At 39.8% G+C, this 25037-nt stretch overlaps 1 protein-coding gene across 1 annotated transcript in view; it reads left to right on the plus strand.

Moving 5' to 3' along the window:
• Positions 1-8059: 8059 nt before the first annotated feature.
• FGF14 (fibroblast growth factor 14) overlaps positions 8060-25037 on the plus strand; it is a 364608-nt gene continuing 347630 nt past the window's right edge. The window contains exon 1 of the mRNA XM_070944320.1: positions 8060-8269. Coding sequence (XP_070800421.1) covers positions 8060-8269 — 210 coding nt within the window. The remainder of the gene's footprint in view (positions 8270-25037) is intronic.

Here is a 25037-nt window from a genome sequence, read left to right on the forward strand (position 1 = left end):
TCTGGGACACTGCAACTGTCATAAATGTGAGTCAGTTTTCAAGCATCCGAATGTAAATCACGTGATCATGGGGATGCTGCAAGGGTCATAGGTGTGAAAAACGGTCCTAAGTCACTTTTTTCAGAACCATTGTAACTTCGAATGGTCACTAAATGAACTTTTGTAAATCAAGGATTACTTGTATATACATAATTTCTTTTTCTGGTATTAATTGGGCCAAATTTTACAATATAATGAAGCAAAGTAAATCATGGCTACTCATTGTTTATCAAAGCTGGAAATCAGTATTCATCAATAAGTGAGCTATGAATCAAATAAATCAAATAATTTAAAGAATACACTAGGAAACAATTATGGAAAATCTATCTTGGACCTACCTAATGGTAGCGAAGGACTGCAGTTAATTTCAAATATAGCACACATTTCACAGTATTTCCTTCACCAAATAATATTTTATTAAGCCCTGCTCATTTCATCCCTTTCATTATTAAGTGCACCAAATTGCAAACCACCAAACTAATCCCAAGCTTTCCACTATTATATCATATGTGGTGTCTGAATTCTGAAAACACAAAAGATTATTTGATCATTATTTTTATGCCTTAGACCTCAAAGTGTAAAATTTACCACTCCATTCCCACTGAACGCAGTTATCTCCTTTCAGAAGCTGTTGTGTCACGTTGAAAGGTTTTGCTTAGCTTTTGCTAAGACAATGTCTTTTGCTAGACATTGTGGTTCTACAAATACTGCACTTTTTTTTTTTAAATTTGATTTATATGCCGCCCTTCTCCGGAGACTCAGGGCAGCTTACAGTGCGTTAAGCAATAGCCTTCATACTTTTGTATATTTATACAAAGTCAGCTTATTGCCCCCACAAACTGGGTCCTCAATTTACCTACCTTAGAAAGGATGGAAGGCTGAGTCAACCTTGAGCCTGGCGAGATTCGATCTTACTTTAATTGCAGACAGCTGATGTTAAATTACAGTGCTTCTGTCTGTTGAGCTATTCAGGCTCCTCCTTTCTGACTTAAAGAAGTGCAAATTATGATTACAATAAACAAGGCGTAGCATAAGGTGTCATTTCTTTTCTGTCAGACTTATCAGGTAGACCAGATAGGAAACACAACCATATAAGTTAATTAAACAGCATCTCTTTGCCCCATCTCCCAAAGTCTTTCCTACATATCATTTTTTTTTAGTATCATGTTTTTAATATTATGACCTTGGACCAGTCATCCTTTCTCAGCCTAACCTGACTGTGGGGAAATTAGGAGGAGGAAGGAGGATTAGGTATGTTTAACACCTTAAGTTGCTTATAAAAATAATAATAAAGCAGGATATAAATAAATAAAATTGGGATATTATCTTAGGAGTCTCTGTACAAAAGTAATACGTTTAGAAATAAGTAAAAATATACATGTGCATTGCTTCCTACCTGTCCTTTTGGGACAATTAAATAAAAAAATCAAGATGGTAGCCATGAGCATGTGGTTAAATTCATCATCTGACTTTTTTAAAAAAATCTTTTCTTACAAAAATTCTTTTTAACCTGGTAGGAGAAACTGGTAGACTAGACAGGCTTTGTGAAAATATTGATAGAGCAAGGAAGACAACGGGAAAAAAGTGCAGATTTGCATTTTTCAGTAGCCTCAATGGCATTGATAGATTTCTACTTTCATAGGTTCTTCTCCATCCAACTTTTTGCCACAGTAAAACAGGCCATCTTTTTGATAAGCACAGTACAGTGCAGTACTTGGTTACTTTGCTGCATCCCAGTAGTAATCTAAAATCAGATCACTCAGGCAACTTCTGTAAAGCAACACAAAGAAAAGCGGCAAATATCTCTAAAATTAAAATTTAGAAGTTTCTAAAAAAGCATTTCTGAAACTATTACTGAACACCACAAAATAATCAGTTAGGAGTGTAACTGAAATAATATTGCAGATAAAGGATGATACTTTCTATACAATTCCCTGACAATAAATCTCAGTAAAATAATTGAGACTTACTTCTGAGTAAACGTGCATAGTCTGTATTTGAAAGATTATTGAGAAATCCTCACTTCCATCTCACTTTTCATTGTGTAGACCTTGTCTTAAAGCAACATTTGTTAGCCATTTGAACATTTTGTTCTCCTCTGCTTTAGTTTTTTTTTTTCATTTTCCGTTCAAGTGCCAAATGGCACAGAATAAATCATATGCAGTAGTTGAAAAGGGTCATTTAACTAATTGGGTCCAATCCTTTGCTCATTGAAGGAATATATATCAAAACATCTCAGATGTTTATCTTCCACAGGAATATATTTAGTAAGGGACACTCACAACACAGTGGTGGGTTTTTACCAGTTCGCCGGAAGCGGTGGTGGAAGGCTCCGCCCACCCGCCCGGAGATCATTACGGATGCTCTGCACACGTGTTCACAGTTCCAAACCGGTAGCAAAGGTAAGTGAAACCCACTACTGCCACAACATCTTTGGGTAATTGGTTCCATTGTCACACAACTCTTTCAATATTCATTTAGAGTCTGCCTTCTTGCAATTTAAGACCGTTATTATATGTTTGCAATTTGTGCTAGAAGATAGTACAGATGCTGACCTTTTCTTGTGACAATCTCTGAACAGTCCTCTTCTTTTTCTCAAGTACTGTCTTCTCCTGAGAAAGTCTCCTGAGAAAGTTTTGCATTTGTCTTCTGGTTCTCACATGAGCAATTTTCCATTTGTCTCTTGATTTTTCATTCTGCTACATTAAACTTTCATGCACCTATCAGAATGATGTTGAATTTTATTTCTGTCTTCTTTAATATTACCTTGATTGATTTGTGCCATCAAATTGCTGTCAACTCTTAGTGAGCACATAGATAGATTTTCTCTGTGACAGTCTGTCCCTAACTTGATCATATTCTAACTGTGCGTACATTGCCATTGTAACTGAGTCCATCCACCCTGCTGATGGTCATCTTCTACTTCTTTTTCCTTCCACCTCTCTCAGCATTAGAGCCTTCTCCAGAGAGCTAAGGCTTTGCATAATATGTCCAAAGTAGGAAAATTGTTATATTAGATTGGCCATCCAAATTTGCATCATTCACAAATGTAACTTCTTCGTCCATGACATCAATAAAAATGTTGAAGAATACAGGATCCAGGATTGAATCTTATAGTACCCCACTGAATAGAATAGAATAGAATAGAATAGAATAGAATAGAATAGAATAGAATAGAATAGAATAGAATAGAATAGAATAGAATTCTTTATTGGCCAAGTGTGATTGGAATTTGTCTTTGGTGCATATGCTTTCAGACAAGATAAAATATAAAAAGACAAGATACACTCGTCAAGAATCATAAGGTACAACACTTAATGATAGTCATAGGGTTCAAATAAGCAATCAAATCATACTAGGAAACAATCAATATAAATTGTAAGGATACAAGCAACAAAGTTACAATCATATAGTCATAAGTGGGAGGAGATGGGTGATAGGAATGATGAGAAGATTAATAGTAGTGCAGACTTAGTAAATAGTTTGACAGTGTTGAGGGAATTATTTGTTTAGCAGAATGATGGTGCTTGGAAAAAAAACTGTTCTTGTATCTAGTTGTTCTGGTGTGCATAGCGTCATTTTGAGGGTAGGAGTTGAAACAGTTTATGTCCAGGATGCGAGGGGTCTGTAAATATTTTCACAGCCCTCTTTTTGACTCGTGCAGTATACAGGTCCTCAATGGAAGGCAAGTTGGTAGCAATTGTTTTTTCTGCAGTTCTAATTATCCTCTGACGTCTGTGTCTGACTTGTTGGATTGCAGAACCAAACCAGACTGTTATAGAGGTGCAGATGACAGAGTCAATATTTCCTCTGTAGAACTGTATCAGCAGCTCCTTGGGCAGTTTGAGCTTCCTGATACTTGATACTTTCAACAGGAAACTACTGATGTGGACTCTTTGAATGCAGTATCATCTGCGAAGAGGTGAACGAGTTTCAAGTCATAGACATATGATGCTGCCTCATGCCAAGTTTGCTTCCAGATCTTTTCAATGAACAATCTGCGTAGTTAATTGGGATAATTTTATGAAGAATCCAGATGACATTCCCATCACTTAGTCATCAGCTTTTTTTTTATCTTCATCTTATTTATTTTTGCCCCCACCTAATGGAGATAAATAATTTGCTTAGTCAGAAAGACCTGCAACAGAATTATGCACTTCTGAATTTGTGAATTCAGGATTCTTTTGAACAGTGATTCCCAATCTTTGCGACTTGGTGGCCTGGCTTGAGCGGAGGAGAGGGGAACTGGGGGCTCACACGAGTGACACTGTTCACACGAGTGACCCTGTGCGTACATGAGTGTGTGCTCTGGTCTGCCACTCATGTTGAGTGGAGCTGCACATGTGCACTGGCCCTCCTCTCATGCGGCCCTGTTCCGAATTGGCCATGGCCTGATAGTAGGCTGCGGCCTGGAGGTTGGGGACTCCTGCTTTAGAACAAGACATCCTCTTCTTTGCTCTCTTTTTTCTTTTCGTTGAACACCTGAATTATGTCCCCAAGAGTATTACGTAGTCCCAATAAAATGCTTAACAGAAATTCAGAATGGCCTGAATGTATTTATTTACAGGATTTATATGACTGTCTATCTCCTATAATGACTGTAGGCAGCTCACAACACACAAAATAAAGATAAAAACATAAGTACCCTTTTCCCCAGCCCTCTGGAAGGCTGAAAAGGGTAGAGCCGTGATGGCAAACCTATGGCACGCGTGCCACAGCTGGCACGCGTAACCATATCAGTGGGCACACAAGCTCAGCTTCCGGTGAGACTGGAAGTTGTCAAACGGGCCATTTTTGGCCTCCGAAGGATCTCTGAAGGGGTGGGGAAGGCTGTTTTTGCCCTCCCCAGATGCCTAGAGAGGTCCTGGAGCCAGGTGAGAAAGAAAAACGGGCCATTGTGTGCCAGGAGTGGGGTGAGCAGGGGGTGGGTGGGTCGCATAGAATTATGGGTATGAGCACGCACACGTGCGACCCCCCTGCCGCCCCCCCTTCCTGGCACGTGATGGCAAAAAGGTTAGCCATCACTGGGGTAGAGATCTCTTTAATCTCAAGTGGGATGCTGTTCCAGAGAACTGGGGCAGCCACCAAAAAGGCACACCTCCAAAGGCCCATCAAATGACACCATTTAAGGCAGGGAACCCGAAGATCATTCACTCTATGTAACCTAGGAGAACAGATACATAACTTTAGGGAGAGGCAGTCTCACAAGTAACCTGAATGGATATTTGTAAATTTACAAGCAATTAAAAAAATGAAAAGCAATAGAAAATTGAAAAAGAAAACTATTTTTACTGACACTGGGTTTCTTATAACTTTTAACATTAGGCGCTGGGCTTTCTTTATGAAGTGTACAGATCATGAAAATGTCCTCTTTTAAATAGCAGTACAAAGTTTAGTAAAAGCAGTAAAAAGTCACACTTATCATGTATGCAATACAGTGGTAGAACTAGTGAAAACTAGATTGCGCCTTTATTATTTTACCAACAAGGGTTGTTAGACAAATGGATCCAACTACTGGATAATTTCTCTTTTGCTAGGTGGAAAAAAAGTTTCAGATAGGGAACATTTTGCATAACTGAACAAAGCACCAGCCAGTCACTCAAACGAATATGGTTTTCTCCTATCCTCTACATCAGGGGTCTCCAACCTTGGCAACTTTAAGCCTGGAGGACTTCAACTCCCAGAATTGGGTTCTGATGATGATGTTATCCATTCAGCCATGACTGACTCTTGATGATTCTAGGGCCAGGTCTGTCCACATCTTCCAATCTTGCACTGGTTCTTTGAGGTTTTTTTGTGTTCTCTGGCTGGTGTCAGCTTTCATGGCGTCCAGCCATTTTGTTCTGTGGAGGCCTGCTTTGCTTTTACTGCTAACTCTTCCTGACATAATTGCTTTCTTTGGCGAATTCCCCCACATGACATGGCCAACTAGTTCAGCCTTACTAGTTGCAATCCATCATATTTACCATTTATTGGGGAACACTTGTAAGAAAGGGTTTACCAAAGATATTTTAAATCACTATCTTTTTTCAGTTTGGAGACAGTGTACTGTCTCCAAACTAATACTTTTACATGTCAGCTAAAGAGTTTTTTAAATGTTACTTGAGCAACAAGTAATATCTTCCTTCTAAAGAAAAAAAATCTTCCCATTTTTAAATTAGTTTTATGGGTAGGTCTCCTTTTAGTAAAATGGAGGTGTTAAAGTGATAATACTAAAGATCTGAGAACATACCAGAGATTACATTCATTGTTACTGGAACAGTTTTGGGACATACTTGCCTGAATGAAGGAATGGGGTAGATGGAGATAACATGTGATTGCAAAAAGATGTTTAGGCCTATATCAATAAGGAAACGGGTTTCTTGGCATTTTAAATAACAAACTCATTTTTTAATAAAAATATATCAGATATTTTTCTGTATTAACCTTGCTTTTTGCCATAAGAATAAAGCAGCATAGACTATTTTTATTCTCATTTTACATAGAGTCCTGAGCAAAATTTGTCAATCATTAAAACTGGGGTGACAGCTGAGATTCTTCTCAGTTCCAAAATCAGCACTTTTTTTTCTCCTGGATAACACAAGATGGACAGATGTCAGTTTTTCAGTTCAGGATTTGCAAGAAAATCTATTTGTTTCTCAGGAGGTGTGCAGAGAAGAAGGGGCAATATGTTCCTGTTAGTTCCTTCATGTTGCTGACATAATTCTTTTGAGGAGGGGAGTGTGTAGATGGAAAGTGTGTACGTTGTGTGGACTCCTGGCTCTTCAGGGAAAAGGGAAAGTTTATTTCTTCTTTGTGACCCTATGGTTCAGTCTGTAATTAAATTTCCTCTTCCCATTAATAATAAGAGCTTTGAAAGGAATGTCTCAGGCAAGTCTATGTGTTGAGTAGTGGATCTGGGGTCTAGTTAGCATGCAGGGATGTAGTTCCCCGGAGGTTACAAGTGGCAGGCTCTGTCCAGTATTTTAAGCTGCAGCATGCTTGGTGAAAGGAATGGAGGGGGAGAAGAAGGGAGGGGAGGGAGAGACTGCAGTGACACTGCTTTCCCTGGGCTGGCTGAAGCATCTCACTGGTGACAGGCCTGGAAGCACGTGGCTACGTCATGAAAGCCAGTCTCTCAATGCAAATTTCAACTCCTCCTACTCCCGGTTGAATGCCTGTAACTCATATCCAAGGCTCAGGAGCAAAATCCAGTTTGTGTGAGTGCGGGTGTGTGCGCGCGTGTGTGTGTGTGTGAGAGAGAGTGTGTGTGCATGTATCTTTCTCTCCCTCTCTCTCTCTCTCTGCATGTGCAGGGAAGATAGAGAAATTCCTAATGCAAGCCGGGTCTTGGGCGAAGCAGAGAGAGAGAGAGAGAAGGAAAGGGAAGAGAGCTGCCTCCGTGGTGTGTATGTTTGCCTGCGTGCTAAGGGCTAAGCTTTGCATCTGTTGTGCAGCCTGACTGGGAACTGCAGGTGCCACACAATTGCATATGTCACTGAGATGATTTGATGGTAAAATCAGCACTTTCCGAGTGGAGCGTCTGCTTTCATCCATCAGACTTGAGATAGATGGTAGTGGTGGTACTGGCTGCGTGATCTCTCTTCCAGGGGCTGCACCATGGCTATCTTTTAGTAGGATGCATCCTGTTTTGGCTTTGTTCTGCAGATCCACCCATCCTCCTAACCATCAAGTAACAGGCAATGGTGTCTTCTTTGGGGATCTTCTCTTCTTTACTGTTGTCTCGGGTTAGTTTTTGGCCTTGGCTGGAATCTCATCGCCTCATGTCTTGGTTGGCTTGGATCTGAAAGGGAAGAAACAGACAGAAAGAAGGAGAGGATCTATGTCTTTTTTTTTCCTTCCACAGTTTTGGGTGATAATCCACCGTCATTCTGGAGGGGAAATAACCGTTCACTCTGGCTGAAAAACGCATCCGTTGAGAGAAGTCTGAAAGAAAGAAACCACGTGAGGGGAAAGGGGGGAAAAAACCCTGGGAGATCAAATTTATTATTATTATTATTTTTTCCCTTTGTTGTTGTCTATGATAAAACTGGTGCACCTTTTGAGGAGAACTGATCTCAATTTATTATTATGCAACAACCACAAGGGTCTCATCTATCTCAGGGTGTATAAGCGCTGGATTGCTTTTCGCCCAAATCAATGTGGTTTCTTTGGAACATTTTCAGCAAAGGATCGCATATGCTGCAGTGTCTTTGTGGCAAGAGTCTTAAGAAAAACAAGAACCCAACTGGTAAGCAATACATTACATCACGTTGTTTTTTCCTTTGTATTACTGTCTGTTGCTCGCCGAAGGCAGATCTGCAGTCCTGTTGAGGGGAAACTGGGGGAAATGGAGTTAGGCCAGTGTCGACTTGCATGTGTGGTACCACTGTATGGAAGCAAGCAAGGGTCAGGCTGGACAAGATTAGACAGATCCGTTTGGACTGTGTTGAAGCCAGAAACAGAGAAATTTAAATCACTAGAAGATGAAATCGTAGCACGCTGCTGAATCGAAACTCCCCCATAACCCACGGGTGCAGTTAGTTTTCAGAAGAGATCTCAAGGCCTTGCTTCGGCACTCTTACAAGCCTGTGGCTTGTAGGTGCATCCAAGGGCTTTATGAGACTTTTGGTACAACTTTCAAACAAGGTTTGTGCTTCAAAAGTAAGTGAACTGATGGCTTGCAATTCCAGCTGTATGTTCTTCAACAGCCCTTCTCCATCCTAAGCTGGTGGCAGGGTCAAAGGAGGGTACTTTCAGGGAACTTGTGCCTGTGGAAGGAACTAAAGAAAAGTCCACCCGCTCAACAAGAGTGTAGCAGAGGGGTGTGTGTCTGCATGTGTGAATGTGCCTTGGCAGGTTTCCTCTTTGCCTTGCCGCTCAGATACAAGGGCCCTTTGGAATGCCAGTCTGTCTGTTTGCTTTCTGCGTAACAGTCATGCGTTCCGTCCAAGGCAACTCCAAGAAGGAACTTGCAGGACATTAAAAGAGGAAATGCTGGTGCCCTACAGCTCACTTTCTCCTTCCAACCTTCCCTTTTCCTTTTTTTCTCTGCTGTCAACGGAAGAGAGGGAAAGGAAGGGAACAGCATTGACATACAGGGGGCGAAGGCTTGTGCTGGCGGGGAAGCAGGCAAGCCCCCCCCCCCCCCCCCCACAGACTTTTCAGTTGTGGGATGGGATGCCTCTCTGGGATGTCAGTTGGGGTATCTGCAGTCACTTCCATTCTTTGGAGACAAGCATCTCCAAAGCGTGTGGTACGCCTGCAAAATCAGGGAGGAGTGGGGTGCAGAAGTGGAAAGGCTGCTTAAGCCATGCATGCATTTGTGTGTGCATCTGTCCACAGTATGTGTGTTTGTCGTATTGCCTGCCCTGCAGTGGAAGCTTTTAAACAAGAGTTCCTGATGCTGGTACTGCAGTGTAGTACATCACTAGCATGCATTGCATTGTCACCCAGCATCAACAAGCTGCAGCAGGACTGGAAAAGCTGGGGCCTACCAGAGTTTGGGACAGTCACACCAGAGCCTTCTTACTTGCCTTCTCGGGACTGGAGTGATACCAAAGGGACAAACTCTGCTTCCCGAGAAAGCTTTTCTTCCCTTTGTCTCCTCCCTCCCCCTCATTCAGTAGTTTCATGACTGCTGCAGCAAGGAAGCTTCTTCCCAGCAGCTTGGGGAGGCCAGAATGCCCCATTCCCCACAAGAGGAACCCAGGAGCTTGATGCATGAAAAGCTTCCCTGCAGGACCAATACTGCTGGGGTGGAGTCGGGGTTTGGTGGGCTGTGCTTCTTGAGACCGGAAGACACCCTCCCTTTCCCCACCCCCCCTCACTGCCAAGCACTGCGGTCTGAGGGAACGCATGCTGGTGGCAGACAACTTTGCCAAAGGCGCAGAGCTACTTTGTGGAGAAGATCTTCCAGTGAAAAACAAAACCCCCACCCAAAAAAAGCTTCTGCCCTCACCAGCTCATCTTTGGAATGAGGATGCCAGCTTGTCCCAAATAAACTTCTTCTGGGGTCTTCTTTGGCTATGCCTGAAACAAAAAACCTTGCAGGTTTGGGAGTCAGGAAAGAGGCAAAGCATCCAAGATTTCCCCTTTCCCTTTTCTGAGAGAAGGCATCGTCCAGAGGGGTGGGGGGTGTAGAATGTGAATTCATGACTGTTTCCTGCTCCTTAAACTTCCCCTCCAGGCACTCCTTCATAGGACTATAGTTTGGATTACTTCCCAGAACAATGCTCCTTGTTCTTGGCTTGTTTCTGATACTTCAGTGATGGTTGGAGGCTGTTTTTGGAGCTGCCCGTGTGGGTATCACGAGCTGCTGTTGCAGCTTTGCTGTCATGACAGACTGCCTGAAAAAGTAAGATGGAACTGTTTGTCAGAGGCCTTTAAGATTCCTAACTCTGGCCTCTCTATTTGCTTCCCCGCATATATCGTTTGCTGTGTCTTTCCTAAGGGAAATGTAGACCTGGTTTGACTAATGCCTACCTGGTGCCATTACAAAACATTTTTGGTTAAGCTTTTTGCTAAAGGAGATGATGGAAATCTGGATTATTTTGAATTAAGTCTGACGAAGCCTTACAGAGTTTGCAAGGCAATATGATGGAGGATGGGTATTTTCAGGCTACTGGCTTTCCCAAAGTTGTTGAGTTTCTCTTGTCTTCCTTTCTCCTATGAAAAACTTTTGTCCCCCTCTCGTATCCACCTGTCCAGCTCTCACTTATGATAATGTGTTTTCTTTCTGGCTCCCACCTTCTGATTTAAGAACAACTTTTCAGGTACAGTGCAATTAATCACTACTTCTGAGGGATATGGATCCCTCCGGCACGAAATAGATAGTGAAGCCGACCTAAAATACAAATGAGATTTAAGGTGTAGTTTGAATGTGATTGTCATATTTGGCTGACTATGTTTCCAAAGGGTCTAAATTGGCATTATTGTATATGGAATGGCTACAGAGATGGGCACTTTGATACTTTCAGTTTTGTAGCACGCCAAAAGACTGCCCATGTTGTAAAGTTTTGAGATGCTATAACTCCTGAGAAAAATCAAACCATATAGGACAAATACCATCTTTAGGAACCCACTGGGATGTTTCCCAGAGTCAGAATGCAATCAATGTTAATGATGACTAAAATGTGTTTTGAAAGCAACATTTTCTTTTTTGCTCAGCTTTCTTTTGCTGTGCTGTGCTGCGATTGGCTATAAAACTGAGGACTGAAGCAGTTTCTTGCTTTTTCAAAAAGAATTTTGGGTAAATGCCAAGGAGTTCTATGAAGCAGTAAAAGCCACAGGAATGTAGTGGGTTTACTGAATTTGCAGTGTACCATGGACCGATCATCACTTCTTTTTCAGAGGAGTACATATTATTGCATGTAGCTGTGAGATCCAGAAAATGATTTTTTAGCTGCATTTTGTATGCAGCTAAAATCTTGTATTCAACTTAATTCACTTGTGCATCACAAGTAGACTTTTTGTTACAAAAAGCCCTTATTTTATGAAGGCAAAATGATTTTATAGCTTCTAAATTTTTGGTCCATCATACAAAAAAAAAATGCTTATCTATCTAGAAAAATGAATCTATGCTAATATGTGGAATGATTGTCAAATTTTAAATATGAATGAAAATGTATCATAAAGGAATATTGAACGATTTGTGCTTGGAGTTGTTCTAATACTGATATGGCATGTAATTTATATGTAGATTTTTGCCCAACTTTTCTCTTTTATATTTGCTTCCTTCCCCTTACTTCATGAGTTTCCTTTAATTTCTAATTCAGCCCTCTTTGTAATACTTCAAATAATTGACACGAGGCACTGGTTTAATTTTAGAAGAGGAGAGAATAACTAATGGCACACTTTGCACCAAAATAATAATAGAAATGTTCAGCTTGTCTCTTTCTAATTTTGACTGTCAAATGTGGGTCTTGAGAAAAAGGTATAGATACTTAGCATTTTATTAGTGTATATTTAAGGAGAAACTCTTTGGAATTTGTCCCTTAGTACTTTAACGGAAAAAAAAATAGAATATCAAGTTTGTATGTCATCATTCTATGTCATTATTAAAGCTGTTTGCCTCAGTCCTTCAATTTCTGCCATCATATTATGCTTTGTTGTTCTGCATTTTATCCTTAAGCATTTTCAGAGGAAATGGAAAATTGTAATTTGATATTTAAACAGGCCAATCCTAGGTCTCCTATCTTATTAAGGAACTTTCTGCATGATGATCTTGAATGTCTTGAAATGCTGCTGGGATCTACAGTAACTCACAGCCAACGTGTATTTGTGCATAATCCCAATTGTTGCTTCTTGGTATCTTCTGGTAAAAGATCAAAGAATATTGATATTTGCCAGTGCAAATTTGCTGTCTGATTGTATCTTGCTAATGCATTGTTTCTGCCTTGAATATAGAGATTAACCTGGACTGCATGGGGTTGGATTGCATACCTTTGCAAAAATAAGTCTTACTTTTCGATTGTTACAAATTCAGAAATGCCTCACTTGCAGATAGTCTAGTGTTGGATTTGGTTCAGAAAGGTACCATTTTTGCCTTCTAAAGCAGGGGTCTCCAACTTTAAGCCTGGCGGACTTCAACTCCCAGCTTTGATGGCTGGGGAATTCTGAGAGTTGGAGTCCATCAGGCTTAAGGTTGCCCAGGTTGCCCAGAAATGTAACTTGAAGTGGAAACAGGAAAGAGGACTAACTTCTAACAGATTTAGTGATTGTGGAGGTCCTTCTGATGCTTCATCACTGCCTTTCCTTGCACTGTACTTAAGGATGGTGCTGGTAGGACAGTTGTCTTCCATGTTTACTACAAAGGAAAAGGCAGATATGGACTACTGAATTTATTATGGATGATGTCAGGATGAAAGGCAATGTTATGTTTGCCAGCTAGCTAACTTACAAAGAATAAAGATTCTGTTGGAAGGCTTTTGAACTCCAACTGGCTAAGGAAGTAAACTTACTGTATCTTGCTTTGGCTTGGTGTCCATTCTTGGCTTGTGTCCCCGTATTAGAAGTCAGTTCTATTCTATTATACAAACAGGCCTAATAAATTAGATTTTGTGAACTTGTTTCACCCAAATGGGAACATACAATTTAAAGCATGAGTGAATGGTATGTATGTGGGTGAGGGAAGAGAAGTTAGGAATGGTAGGTACATTTCTAGTTTATAGTGGACATCCTGATGGAAATAGTCTTTACACATAGTACTGTGTACTATTGCTGAAGCTGTGTTCTCTCCCATCCCTTTGCATTTATTCAGATACAGAAATTTTCTTGACAAAGGCCACAAAAGTCCTATATCCAAATCCAACACTCTGAGTCCCAGCCATCTCTTATGCATGCCCTTCCTTAATATGTGTATGACAAAATATATCCATGATCTATATTTAAAGACCCAAATGTACTTTTGAATGCTAATATCTCTTTGCATTAGGATTTGTACAGCCTCTGACTTCAAACTCCTTTGTAGGGCTGTGGCACACATACAGAAAAAAAGCACATAATGCCAGAGTCCCTAAAGAAATTACTTTTCAAAAGCTGCTATTTTCCCCAAGTGTGAAACAGCAATGGCTTTGCAGTTTGTTATCTGGGGCAAATATTTGATTTAGATAGGGGATGAGAGACTTGGCAAAGGTATAGCCTTTCATCCTTGAGTCATAGCAGAGGCTGGAAGTCAATTAACTATCATTTAAAATGCAAATGTTGAAGATACCCATAATGTATCGTGTAGTTTGGATAAACATACATATCTTCTGCAAGCCATTTTGAGTTCCGGTCAGCCAACTGGGAGTTTTTAGCATTTCTTGCTAATTAAATATTAATGGAGCAATAGGCAATGAATGGAATAGTAATAAATAGCTATTTATCACGGACACCAGACCGTGAGGAAACCTGTATGTTTTTTTTTCCATCCTCAATGTGATTTATTTCTGTCTTGCCTTTCCCCAGCTTTGTTCCTATCTTTTCAAATTGTAAATGTCTGTAGGGCTTCTCTTTGGACTGTGGTATAAAATGAAAGCTGGAGGCAAGCAGTGTCTTGATAAAAAAAAAAAATGGCCACATGGAATTCTAACAAGAGAAATTTCTCAGTGGATGGAGGAGACAAGCCCCCGCATTTTCTGCAGTTTATTATATGCTATTCATTTTTTTTGACAAAAAATTTTTGCACAGGGCATGTGCAAAAGACAAGGAATATGATCACTAATTTACCCAACATTTTAAACTCAGCTGTAATTCAAGAAAATATATATTGATCATAATGATCTCATTCAGTTAAGGAGTTGTGTATACAAATATGAATACCACACCACTTCTAAAGTGGGTCACTGAGAGTGTCAGAACCTTGGAGCAGACCTCCCTATGTTTCCAAATGACAAGGAGACCTTACAGCAGAACCCTAAATATTGCCAGCTTAAAGTTGCCTCATTTTTTTTTTAGTTTGAAAGAAAGGGGGATTTTGCAGTTTTCTGTTGCTCAAAATTAGCAGAATAATTCATGTAGTAAGCTCACATTTGGCAATACATTTGGGTTTTAAAAAGAGCACTTAATTTCTCCTGTAATTGGGATTTTTTGACATTTCGTATGATTCTGAGCAGCAGTTCAGGAATCTTTGATGACAGAAAGATATATTTGGGGATATATTGCTGTGCTAGCAATCAGCAATTTTATTAAATGTGGCATAGTGCCCGAACTATTTTTAACTGTTTAATACAAGGAAGACGAAACTAATAGAAACAAAACACAACAAAAAAAGTTCTGGACTCATTGTCTTCTAACATCCTACTGCCTTATCGCTACAACATTTTCTGCCAGTGATGCCGCATTTTAGAATAAGATTAAAACAGACAGCAGTCGTGGTGGGATATATGACTTCATCCTCTCCTTCCTGCAGACAGGCTGCTGCTGGGATTCCAAATGGCATTAAAACAATTCATATGTGGGATTTATAAGTCTTTGTAAGGACTTTTTAAAATTTATTTTGTGGATGTGTGTTTCCTTTCCCTTGCCTCATAAAACATGAAAGGGATTGCATTCAATCACGATGAAAGAATGGGAAAAAATAATGAAATGCTGCCATGAAAATAAATGCGGAGGAGAATAATACCAACTCACTTCAAAAATGTCAACTATTATAAGCTGCTGTTGGAAAACAGGGCAGTTTATGGGCTTTCCCTCATGCCAAGTCTTAAGTTGATTGACTATCGTGTGGAAACTAGCTACAAATGAATAAATCTTAACGAATCTCTTTCTAGATTTCAACCCTTCCTCTGCTTCATCCATAATGATGGCCCAATACTCTGTCCACTTTGCATTTACCATTTTCCCTGGTTGATGGATTCCTTTGTTTATTTACTCTTCTCATATATGTGCCAGGAAAGCAAACACAAATCACTTTCATTTCATGGATGGGAACTTTGAAAGTATGTGATTCTCTTTTCTATCGGTTGCTCCCTGCTACCCTCTGGTGTGACCACAGGGCCTGGAAAATAAGAAGCTGTTGCCTAGGCAAAAAATGCTGAAACTTTTTTTTTTTAATATATTCAAAATGTCACCTTCTGGTAATGGCTCAAACAGACACTCAGTAATTCACTAAACTACAAGAAGAAGGAAGAGGCAAAACACAATCAGATTTGCAAAATTCTGTTCTCTCAGTATAAACAATGGCTTTAACTTTCCTGGGGAATTAATTTCCTGGTGTGGTAATGAGGCTGACACAGAGAAACTAAGGAAAACACTGGGTTGTACCCAGGGGTGAAATGTAAAATTTGTTACTACTGGTTCTGTGGGTGTGGCTTGGTGGTGGTGGGGGTAATGTGACTGGGTGGGCGTGGCCAACTTTTTTTTTTTTAACTTTTCAAAGCATTTTTTCTAATGCTTTGAAAAGCCCTGCCGATCGGGCAACTCAGCTGGGATGGTCAGAGACTTTTCAAAGCATTTTTTTTTACCACCTCTTCGGCCAAGAGGTTGCAGAAAAAAATGCTTTGAAAAGCCTCTGACGAGCTCAGCTGAGCCGTGCGATCATCAGAAGCTTTTTTTTTTTTTTTACTTTTAAAAGCATTTTTTCATCGGAAGAGGTTGTAGAAAAAATGCTTTTAAAAGTAAAAAAAAAAAAAAAGCCTCTGATGATCATGCGGCTCAGTTGGGCATGGTGGGGGGGGGCAGGGGTTTTTGCTACCGGTTCTCCGAACCACCCGCCTCCATCGCTACTGGATCGGGCGATCCGGTCCGAACAGAGAGCATTTCACCCCTGGTTGTACTATTCTTCCTGTCATTTGAACTAGAAGGTGGGGTTAGAATGCCTATCAATTTCACTTTGGGGTGGGGGGACAAAAGACATATCACTGAATTTCTTTTTTTTTTTTAATGCCTTTGCCATTTCACTAGTGAGCTTGTTTAAAAAAAAAAACTGTGGTGGAGTGAAGGTATGTGTCTACAATGAAATGAAGCATACCTTTGCATGCATTCCAGCTTTTAAAAGTGGTCAGTGGCCCATACCATGCTGGGTCAGGTTGGTTGTCCTTTTGTCTATTTATTTATTTATTTATTTATTTATTTATTTATTTATTTATTTATTTATTTATTTATTTATTTATTTATTTATTTATTTATTTATTATTGAATTTCTATACCGCCCTTCTCCCTGAGGACTCAGGGTGGTGTACAGCCAAAATTAAAAAACATGCAGGACAAATATTAAAAAACAATTAAAAGATATATAAATTTGGCCCAATTAAAACTCATTACCAATTTCATCTAAGCATATAGTTAAGTAAGTAAAGTTTTCCAGGAAGGATTTTGTAAATGGGTTATCTTTGCAGAAAAGTCCCTCCAAGCTGACTTCTGAAGAGAAACATCTCTGAAAACAGATTTATTTATTTATTACATGTATTTATATGCCGCCATTCTCCCGAAGGACTCAGGGTGGCGAACACAAGTTAAGAAACAAGTACAATAAAATCATAATTTAATCCAAATAATTAATTAGTAGTAAATAATAAAGCCCGGAATCAGAGTTAGCCTATTTGTTTGAAAAGTCTTCAAGTCCTGACGGAAGGAACGGAGATCAGGAGCCGTCTGGAGCTCAGTAGGTAATTCATTCCAGAGGGTGGGAGCACCCACAGAGAACGCCCTACCCCTGGGCACAGCAAGGTGACATTGGCTCGCCGTCGGAACCCTGAGGAGAGCGGCCCTATGTGAGCGAACAGGACGGTGAGAGGCAGGCAGGAGAAAGTCATGCAAATATCCCGGACCTAAGTCATGAAGGGCCTTATAGGTGAGGACTAGCACCTTGAAGTGGACCCGGAGAACCACTGGTAACCAGTGCAGCTCACGCAGGAGGGGTGTTATATGGGAGTAACGAGGGGTTACTCGTTAACGAGATCATAATTGCTTACCAATTTTATGCCAGAGAATAGTCTTTCATACCTTTAAAACCAGATTAATTTAAAATATTTCATTTCTTATTAAGTCTGCTTTAAGAAAGTCAGAAGGGAAAGAACTTTGCTGAACAGTACAGTATAGAAATCCTATTTTCAAGTTCCTGGAATGTTTAGTTAAAATGATTAGATTTTAGAGCATCTTTCTCTAATTTGATGCTCTTAAAACATAGTGCAATTATAGATAACCACATCTAGGCTACAAAAATTTGAATGAGAGTTTAGTGTTCCTGTAACTCTTTCTTGTCATCTGAATTTTTGCACCTGAAATTGATGATGAAATGTGGTGATTGAATATTGTTACATCTTATTGGGAGATCAGCAAGTTAGGGGATTCTGTTTTGATGTTAAAAAGGGTTTTTGTTTTTGTTTTTTTGTTTTTTTGATAAGGAGATTCTCTTTATCAATCCTGTAAATGAGAATCCTGTATCAAAATCTTGTATAAATCCTGTACAAAATCAAAATCCTGCAGGAAAAAAAACTGCTACCTGAGAGTTCCTATGTTAGAAGGCATGCAGAAAATAAAATGTTAGCCCTTTTGGTTTCTTCCAATAATGTTTTATGGCACAAAAAAGCCCTCCTGGCAAAAGACTGTTCTTCTATGTAATCATTAAGGGTACAGGAAATCTTCCAGAGTCTGAATCTGGCAAATTCCCACTCAGGAGAAATATATTTCACATATTGTTAAAAGAAGACAAAGCAATATGCATATGTGTCAATTATATTTCATGAGAGCATCTGATATGTATGCCAGGTAATCTGCAAGCTATCTGTTCTAGATATATTGGTAGGTGTTAGTATATTCCTCCCAGAACTCAAATGAAAACTGTTCTATTTATATGGATCTCACTGGAAAGCTACCATATTTTGTTTCAGAAACCTGGATGATGACTAAAAAGCAACAGAGGTAGAGTTTTAACTATATATTTGTTTGCCTCTTCATGATTGTCTGGATTCTTGCAGCCCGGTTCTGATAGACCATTTTTTTACTTGATGAAGCACTTGTCAACATATAGTACAACATTCTAAATTCCTATAAATAATTGTATGTTGCACTTCGTAATGGAAGGAGCATTTTCATGCTTATGATTGTATCTGGGATATATTTACTGGTAATCATCAATGATGGTTGGATTTTAATACTTTGGGCTGCAATTATATACTTGGCTTCTTTGGAAGAATATGTAATGGTTGAAGTTCCAAATAGCTAAGCATAAATGTACTGTGGAAGAGAATGACTGGCATCTGGGAGAAATTAGTGCTTACTTCTTTATAGTTTATATTTTCAAATGTCACCCTTTTAATATAAACCCTCTCAGAATAGCCCATCTAAATATATAATTAAAATAACAGATAAAATGTCTACATTTTAAAAATACAGCTATTTTAATTAAGAAATTGGATTTGAGGGCAGTTAATTGCTGAGTGGTGTATTTCCATTTATTGATGGACATAAAAATTTATGCACAACTTCAGAGATAGGTATCCAATATATCTGTACGTGTTTATCCAGAAGAAAGCCCCCCTAACTTTAGAGTTACTTTCCCACATGAAATTTCATTTTGGAATGCAGTTCAGCACTACTAAACCTGTGTTTCTCCAAAAATAAGATCCTGTCTTATATTGTTTTTTCCCTCCAAAAAGGCACTAGGTCTTATTTTGGGGGGGGTGTCGTCCATTAACTCACCTCACTTGCGCGTGTCACCCCGGCCTTCTTTTCACTGTCAGAGGCCTTCAGGAACTTCTTCGGCTTTGGATAGTTGCAGCCAGGTCTTGCACACCTCGGCCCATTTCTTCTGCAGCCAGCAAGGCTTTCCCAAAGGCCTCTGTAGCCGATCACAGAGCTCTGGCGCTCTGTTACCCAGCTACAGAGGCTTTCAGGAAAGGCCTTTAAGAAAGGCCTCTGCAGCTGATAACAGAGCTCCAGTTTGATCTGGAACTTTCTTATCGGCTACAGAGGTCTTGCTGGCTGCAGAAGAAATGGACCAAGGTATGCAAGGCCTGGCTGCAACTATCCAAAGGTAAGTAGTAGAGCAGCTCCATCCCCCCATCCCTACCCTAGCTTAAGTTTTAGCCGTGCATCCTGGAGTGGGATGGGTCTTAGTTAGGGCTTATTTTGGGGGATAGGTCTTATATTGGGTACACGTGTAAAAATCAAGCTAGGACTTACTTTCTGAGTACGTCGTATTTTTGGGGAAACACAGTATTTAAATGGTCATTTCACTCTGGTGGTTTTCAATTTTCCTGTATTCCTAAGGCTGCTATCTTGTGCATAATTAGCCAGAAACAAGTCCTGTTAAATTTGGTGGGACTATACATAATTATGCTGCACATATACGTAATTTCAAATTACAACTGTTTTTAATGATGGTTCAAAATTATGACAGCTTTGGAAAAAGTGACTTACAACCCATCCTCAAAGTTACAGTTTTTGCGCCACCCTCATGGTCATGCAATCGCAATTTGAGCTCTTGGCAACGGATTGATTTTTACAACAGTTGCAAGTGTCTTGATGTCACATGATCATGATTTGTGACCTTCTCAACCAGCGTCCAACAAGCAAAGTCAATTGGGGAAGGTGAATTTGCTTAATGATCGCATGATGATTCATTTAACAACCATGTGATTCACTTAGCATAATAAAAATGATTTTAAAATTGATTCTGGTCACATGATGACTCAATGACCATGTCATTTAGCAACTAAAATTCTGGTTTCAATTGTCATCGAAAGTTGAGAATGACCTGGGAGGGAATGAACTGGGAGAGAAAAGTTTAACATAATTTACAGGAGATCAGTGCCACTTTATACAAATCAGAGTATCCTATTTTAACTGTTATTGTCCACATTCAAAGACAACTCTGAATATTTGAAGAGGTTCAGGAAACTGGATTTCTGAAGTATTGTGTTTAAGCCTGTGCTTTGCTGCTGAGATTTTCTTTAAAGAAAATTCCTTTAAAACATTTTCAAGAAGCAATCAGATGTATAAGAAAGTACTAAAATGTCTTGCAAATTCAGGTTGATAACATTTGTACAATAGAATTATTGTGATTCATTTCTCAGTGACAAATCGTGATTTCTACATGCTTCAGCGCTGTGCATCTGATGACGGGTCTCTGAATATGGGGAAATTGTTTCATTGAAAGGCATTGTGTGCAAAGTGCTGTCAGAAAATATGGAGGTTTTAATGTGGTATTATATCTGAAGGCACAGTCACAATATAAGTCATATATATGTGAGGCAGCTTGAGATGACAGTCTTCTGTGACCTGTCTAGATTGCTATTTTTAACAGAGGCTTTCAGTGCCTGGAAGGTAATATGTCAGAGATGCTATAGTACAGGGGTGTCAAACTCAATTTCATTGAGTGCTGAATCAGGGTTGTGTTTGACCTCGGGGGCCCAGGGGGGCGTGGCCAGGGTAGGCGTGGCCAGCTTGATGTACTCATCAGGGCTCTCTTTTCGGCTGCGACGGCCTCCTGCAGCCCTCAGCCAGTGAAAATGGAGCAGAGGGCTGCAGGAGGCCGTCGCAGCCAAAAACAGAGCCCGGAAGGCCTGCACATTTTCACTGACAGAGGCACTGCAGGCCGGTCCTTCGCTGTTTCCAGGGTGGGTTTGACATCCCTGCTATAGTGGAACCTATACTGAGCAAGATGCTGTAGATCAGGGGTACCCAATTTCTGGGCCACAGCCCACTAGTAGGCCATGACGTATTTGCAACCGGGCCATGGAAACATCAGCTGAGCGTGTGTGCATCCCCACTTGTCTGAGAAGTGGGCGAGCATGTGCACATGTACTCCATTTGTGTGAGTGGTGGGCATGCGTGCATACCACTTACTAAATGGAGCTGCACCCACATGCTAGCCAGCTGTTCATGAGGAACCATCCCCTTTCTCCCCATACCTCGCAGGTCCATAAAGCTGGAATGGCTGGGGAACTCTGCTCTAGATAGTTTTTAGGCTACCTCCCAATGCTATGGTTCCATAATTCTGACTCTTCCTGGTGTAGTACAGGTAGCTTGAGTCAAGCAAACACATCTCTGAAATATTGGCAACAAAATTGTATGCAGGATTATTTAGAAGTCTGCATTATTCCTAGGAGATAGAAAAAACACTGTAGCCTAAATCTGGATCCAGATTTCAGGACAAGCTACCACAGTCTACCAATAGAGTTCAACTTCTATTCTTGTAGATGTGAATAATAAGTGAAATCTTCTTGCTGATGCAAAGTTGGCTATCTTTTCTCCACTTCATTATGTCCTGATATAATAGGTGGCTTAATTATATTGTACTATTTAATGTGATGCTGTACTGAAATGAAGAGCAGTACTTTGTAGTTCTCAGCAAATGAAGGACATGCTCATGACTTCTTATTCAAAACCTTCTCATGACAACCCTGTTCATCATTTAGATCCGGGGTGTCAAACTTGATTTCATTTAGGGCTTCATCAGGGTTGAGTTTGACCTTGGGGGTGTGTGGCCAGGGTGGGTGTGGCCGGGGTGAACACGGCCAGCTTGATGTCACTCGTGTTGGGGGTGCCTGTGGTGGCCTCCTACAGCATCAGTGAAAATGGAGTTCAGGAGGGGCAGCTCCATTTTTGGCTGCCATGGTCTCCTACAGCATGCCAACAGGTTGTCGATCAGCGCCTGGTCAGCCTGGGCCAGTTCAAGGCACCACAGGCCAGTCCTTTGCTGTTTCCAAGGTGGCCCCGTGGGCCGGATCTAAGCACCCCGTGGGCTGCACCCCAATCTAGATTATGTAACTGCTAAACTTTTTTTTTTTTAAGTTCCTTTCAATGTTTAATATGCAAAAGATAACATTAATGAAAGGTCTAAACTTGCTGAAGGCGGGCAATTTATTGTATTGTGTACTGTAACTCCTCATTTTTGTTTTAATGAAAAGAAGTAATCTCTTGTCTTATTGTATTATTGATTGCAGTAAATAGGTTCCTACAGTGCCTCCAGTCTCATTGGGATTTAGTAGGTAAAGTACATATGTGTAGGGTCTTTATATATTGTTGTCCATCTTCAACAAGAATGTTAAAGGTGACTAATGTTATCAGTACTGAATCCTTATCAAATCCTTATTAAATGTAGTTGCTTGTTGGAATTCACTATATGATGAGCATTACCTCCTTTCCAGTAATAAAGTACACCAAACCGAATCTGTTTCCACAGGATCTCATTGCCAGATAATCACAAAGTCATGCCAGCATGATGAATCCATCATTATAGTCTCACTAAAATTGACAATTAAAATGGGAAGGAGTCTGTATTAAAACAGCAGTCAAAAAGAAGTTCAATTTGCCAAGAAGTGGATTCTAATTATTGTGCTTCCTATTATGGAGCCACATTGAATGCTTTTGGACTTTTCTCTCAGTAGATCACACATAATCTTATATTTAATTGAATGATGCACATTTTACTGAAAGTCATCCACATTAATGCTTTTTCTAAGAATAGCAATCCCTTTCATAGTTCCAGTTGCACAAAACTTTAAATAGCTACTATTCAGAATTAATAGTTGGTACACAGTTATATTACAGTGACACAGATACAGGAACCAACATTTAGCAGACCGAGATATCAATTGTTCCATAAATGTTCAGAATTACAAATATGAAATCAAGAATTCAGACATCTGGTCAGTCACAATGTGATGTACTTCAGGACATCATATTTTAGCAGTGTCATATTTCAACTTGGACAAACTGATCAGCTTTTATACAAAATAATATCAATATGTCAATATGTAAAAAAGGTCAATTTTCCAGGATACTTGGACCTTTGTCTTTTCAAGAGAGTTCTCCATAAAGCACAAAATAAAAAAATGCATCCTGAAATAGCTGTGATAGAATCCATTAAATCAGTATGTTAATGTGGTTTAAACAGAGATTAACAGAGATTAAGATTTTCTAAATTTATCAAAATGTTCATATAATAATAACAAACCAAAAGGAAAAAAGAAAAAAAGTGCAAGGGAACAAAAAGAAAAGCAAAATTAAAAAACATCTAAATGATTTTTATCTTCTTTTCAACAGATAATTGCATTCTTATTACTCTCCCTGTTAAATATTTTACAAGTCCCTTTACCATTCTATTTAGTGCACCTCTTTCTTAGCCTTTAAGATTAAGATTATAATCAAATTATCACAGTGATACTTCCTGTAAAGTCCTGATATAATAAACTAAAGCAATGGCTGGATACATGCAGCACACTATTGCAAACCAAACCACAATATATAATACCTGGCTTAATAGTAGCTAACTGTGAGAGGGGCAAGTCCTAGTGGACAATCACTTAAATATCAGCCAGCAGTGTGTTGCAGCTGCCAAAAAAGCCAATGCAGTCCTAGCTGCATTAACAGAAGGATAGAATCAAGATCACGTGAAGTGTTAGTACCACTTTATAATACCTTGTAAAGACCACAGTTGGAATATTGCATCCTGTTTTGGTTGCCATGATATAAAAAAAAGATGTTGAGACCCTAGAATAGGGGTGTCAAAGTCGTGTTGTCATGGAGTCATCACTGACTTTTTTCTCCTTCGCTAAACCGGGTGGGGGCGGAGCCAGCACGTGACGCATCCAGTGAGTTTGACATCCCTGCTCTAGAAAGAGAAGAGAAATAAAGACAATTAGGGAACTGGAGGCTAAAACATACGACGAATGGTTGCAGGAATTGGGTATGTCTAGTTTAATGAAAAGAAGGACTAGGAGAGCCATGATAGCAGTGAAATCTAATGATATGTAAGGGGCTGCCACAAAGAAGAGGGGTAAACCTATTCCCCAAAGTACCTGAAGGTAGGGCAAGAAGAAATGGATGGAATATAATCAAGGAGAGAACCAACCTAGAATTAAAGAGAAAATTCCTGAAAGTTAGAACAATTAATCAGTGGAATGACTTGCCTCCAGAAGTTATACATGCTCCAACACTGGAGGTTTTTATGAAGAGATTGGAAACCTTTTGTCTGAAATGGTATGAGGTTTCCTGGTTGAGCAGGGGGTTGGACTACAAGACCTCCAAGCTCCCTTCCAATTCTGTTATTCTGAAGTTGGCCAATATCTGTTAACCAGCTCAACAGTACAAGATTGTTTGGAAACAAGCATCGGATTTGAGAGGTCTCCTTTAAAACCTGAAAAAGTATGTCAGGAAGACAACTCTGATGAATGCAGAATTCAAGACCTGCCATAAATGACAAGCAACCTGATTGTAGGTTGAATGTTAAAGGAAGACTTCTTAATTCTAATATTAGTTCAGCGGCAGAACCAAGAAGGCACTGAATCTCCCTTTGCTGGATAGGATCAAGCAAAGCTGGACAGCCATCTGTTACAAGTGCTTTAATTTGGATTTCTGAATTGAACAGAAGCTTGGATTTGGTGGCCTTTCCCATTTTATTATTCTGTTGTTTTTGTGATGCATAGGACAAATTCAGTTTTTATATTCTTCCTGTGAGGGCTGGAGTTGCCATGTTGAAACAAAGAGTCTGAGATAGCATTAAAATTAAAAATTAGATAGCATTAAAATTAAAAACTAAGCCTTGATAGTACAGTGGTTTAGTGCACCCTGTTATTAACACAGCTGCC

This window comes from Pituophis catenifer, unplaced genomic scaffold (genome assembly GCF_029215685.1).
Source record: "Pituophis catenifer annectens isolate HBS135680 unplaced genomic scaffold, rPitCat1.0.hap2 SCAF_4, whole genome shotgun sequence".
Classification (NCBI taxonomy): domain Eukaryota; kingdom Metazoa; phylum Chordata; class Lepidosauria; order Squamata; family Colubridae; genus Pituophis; species Pituophis catenifer.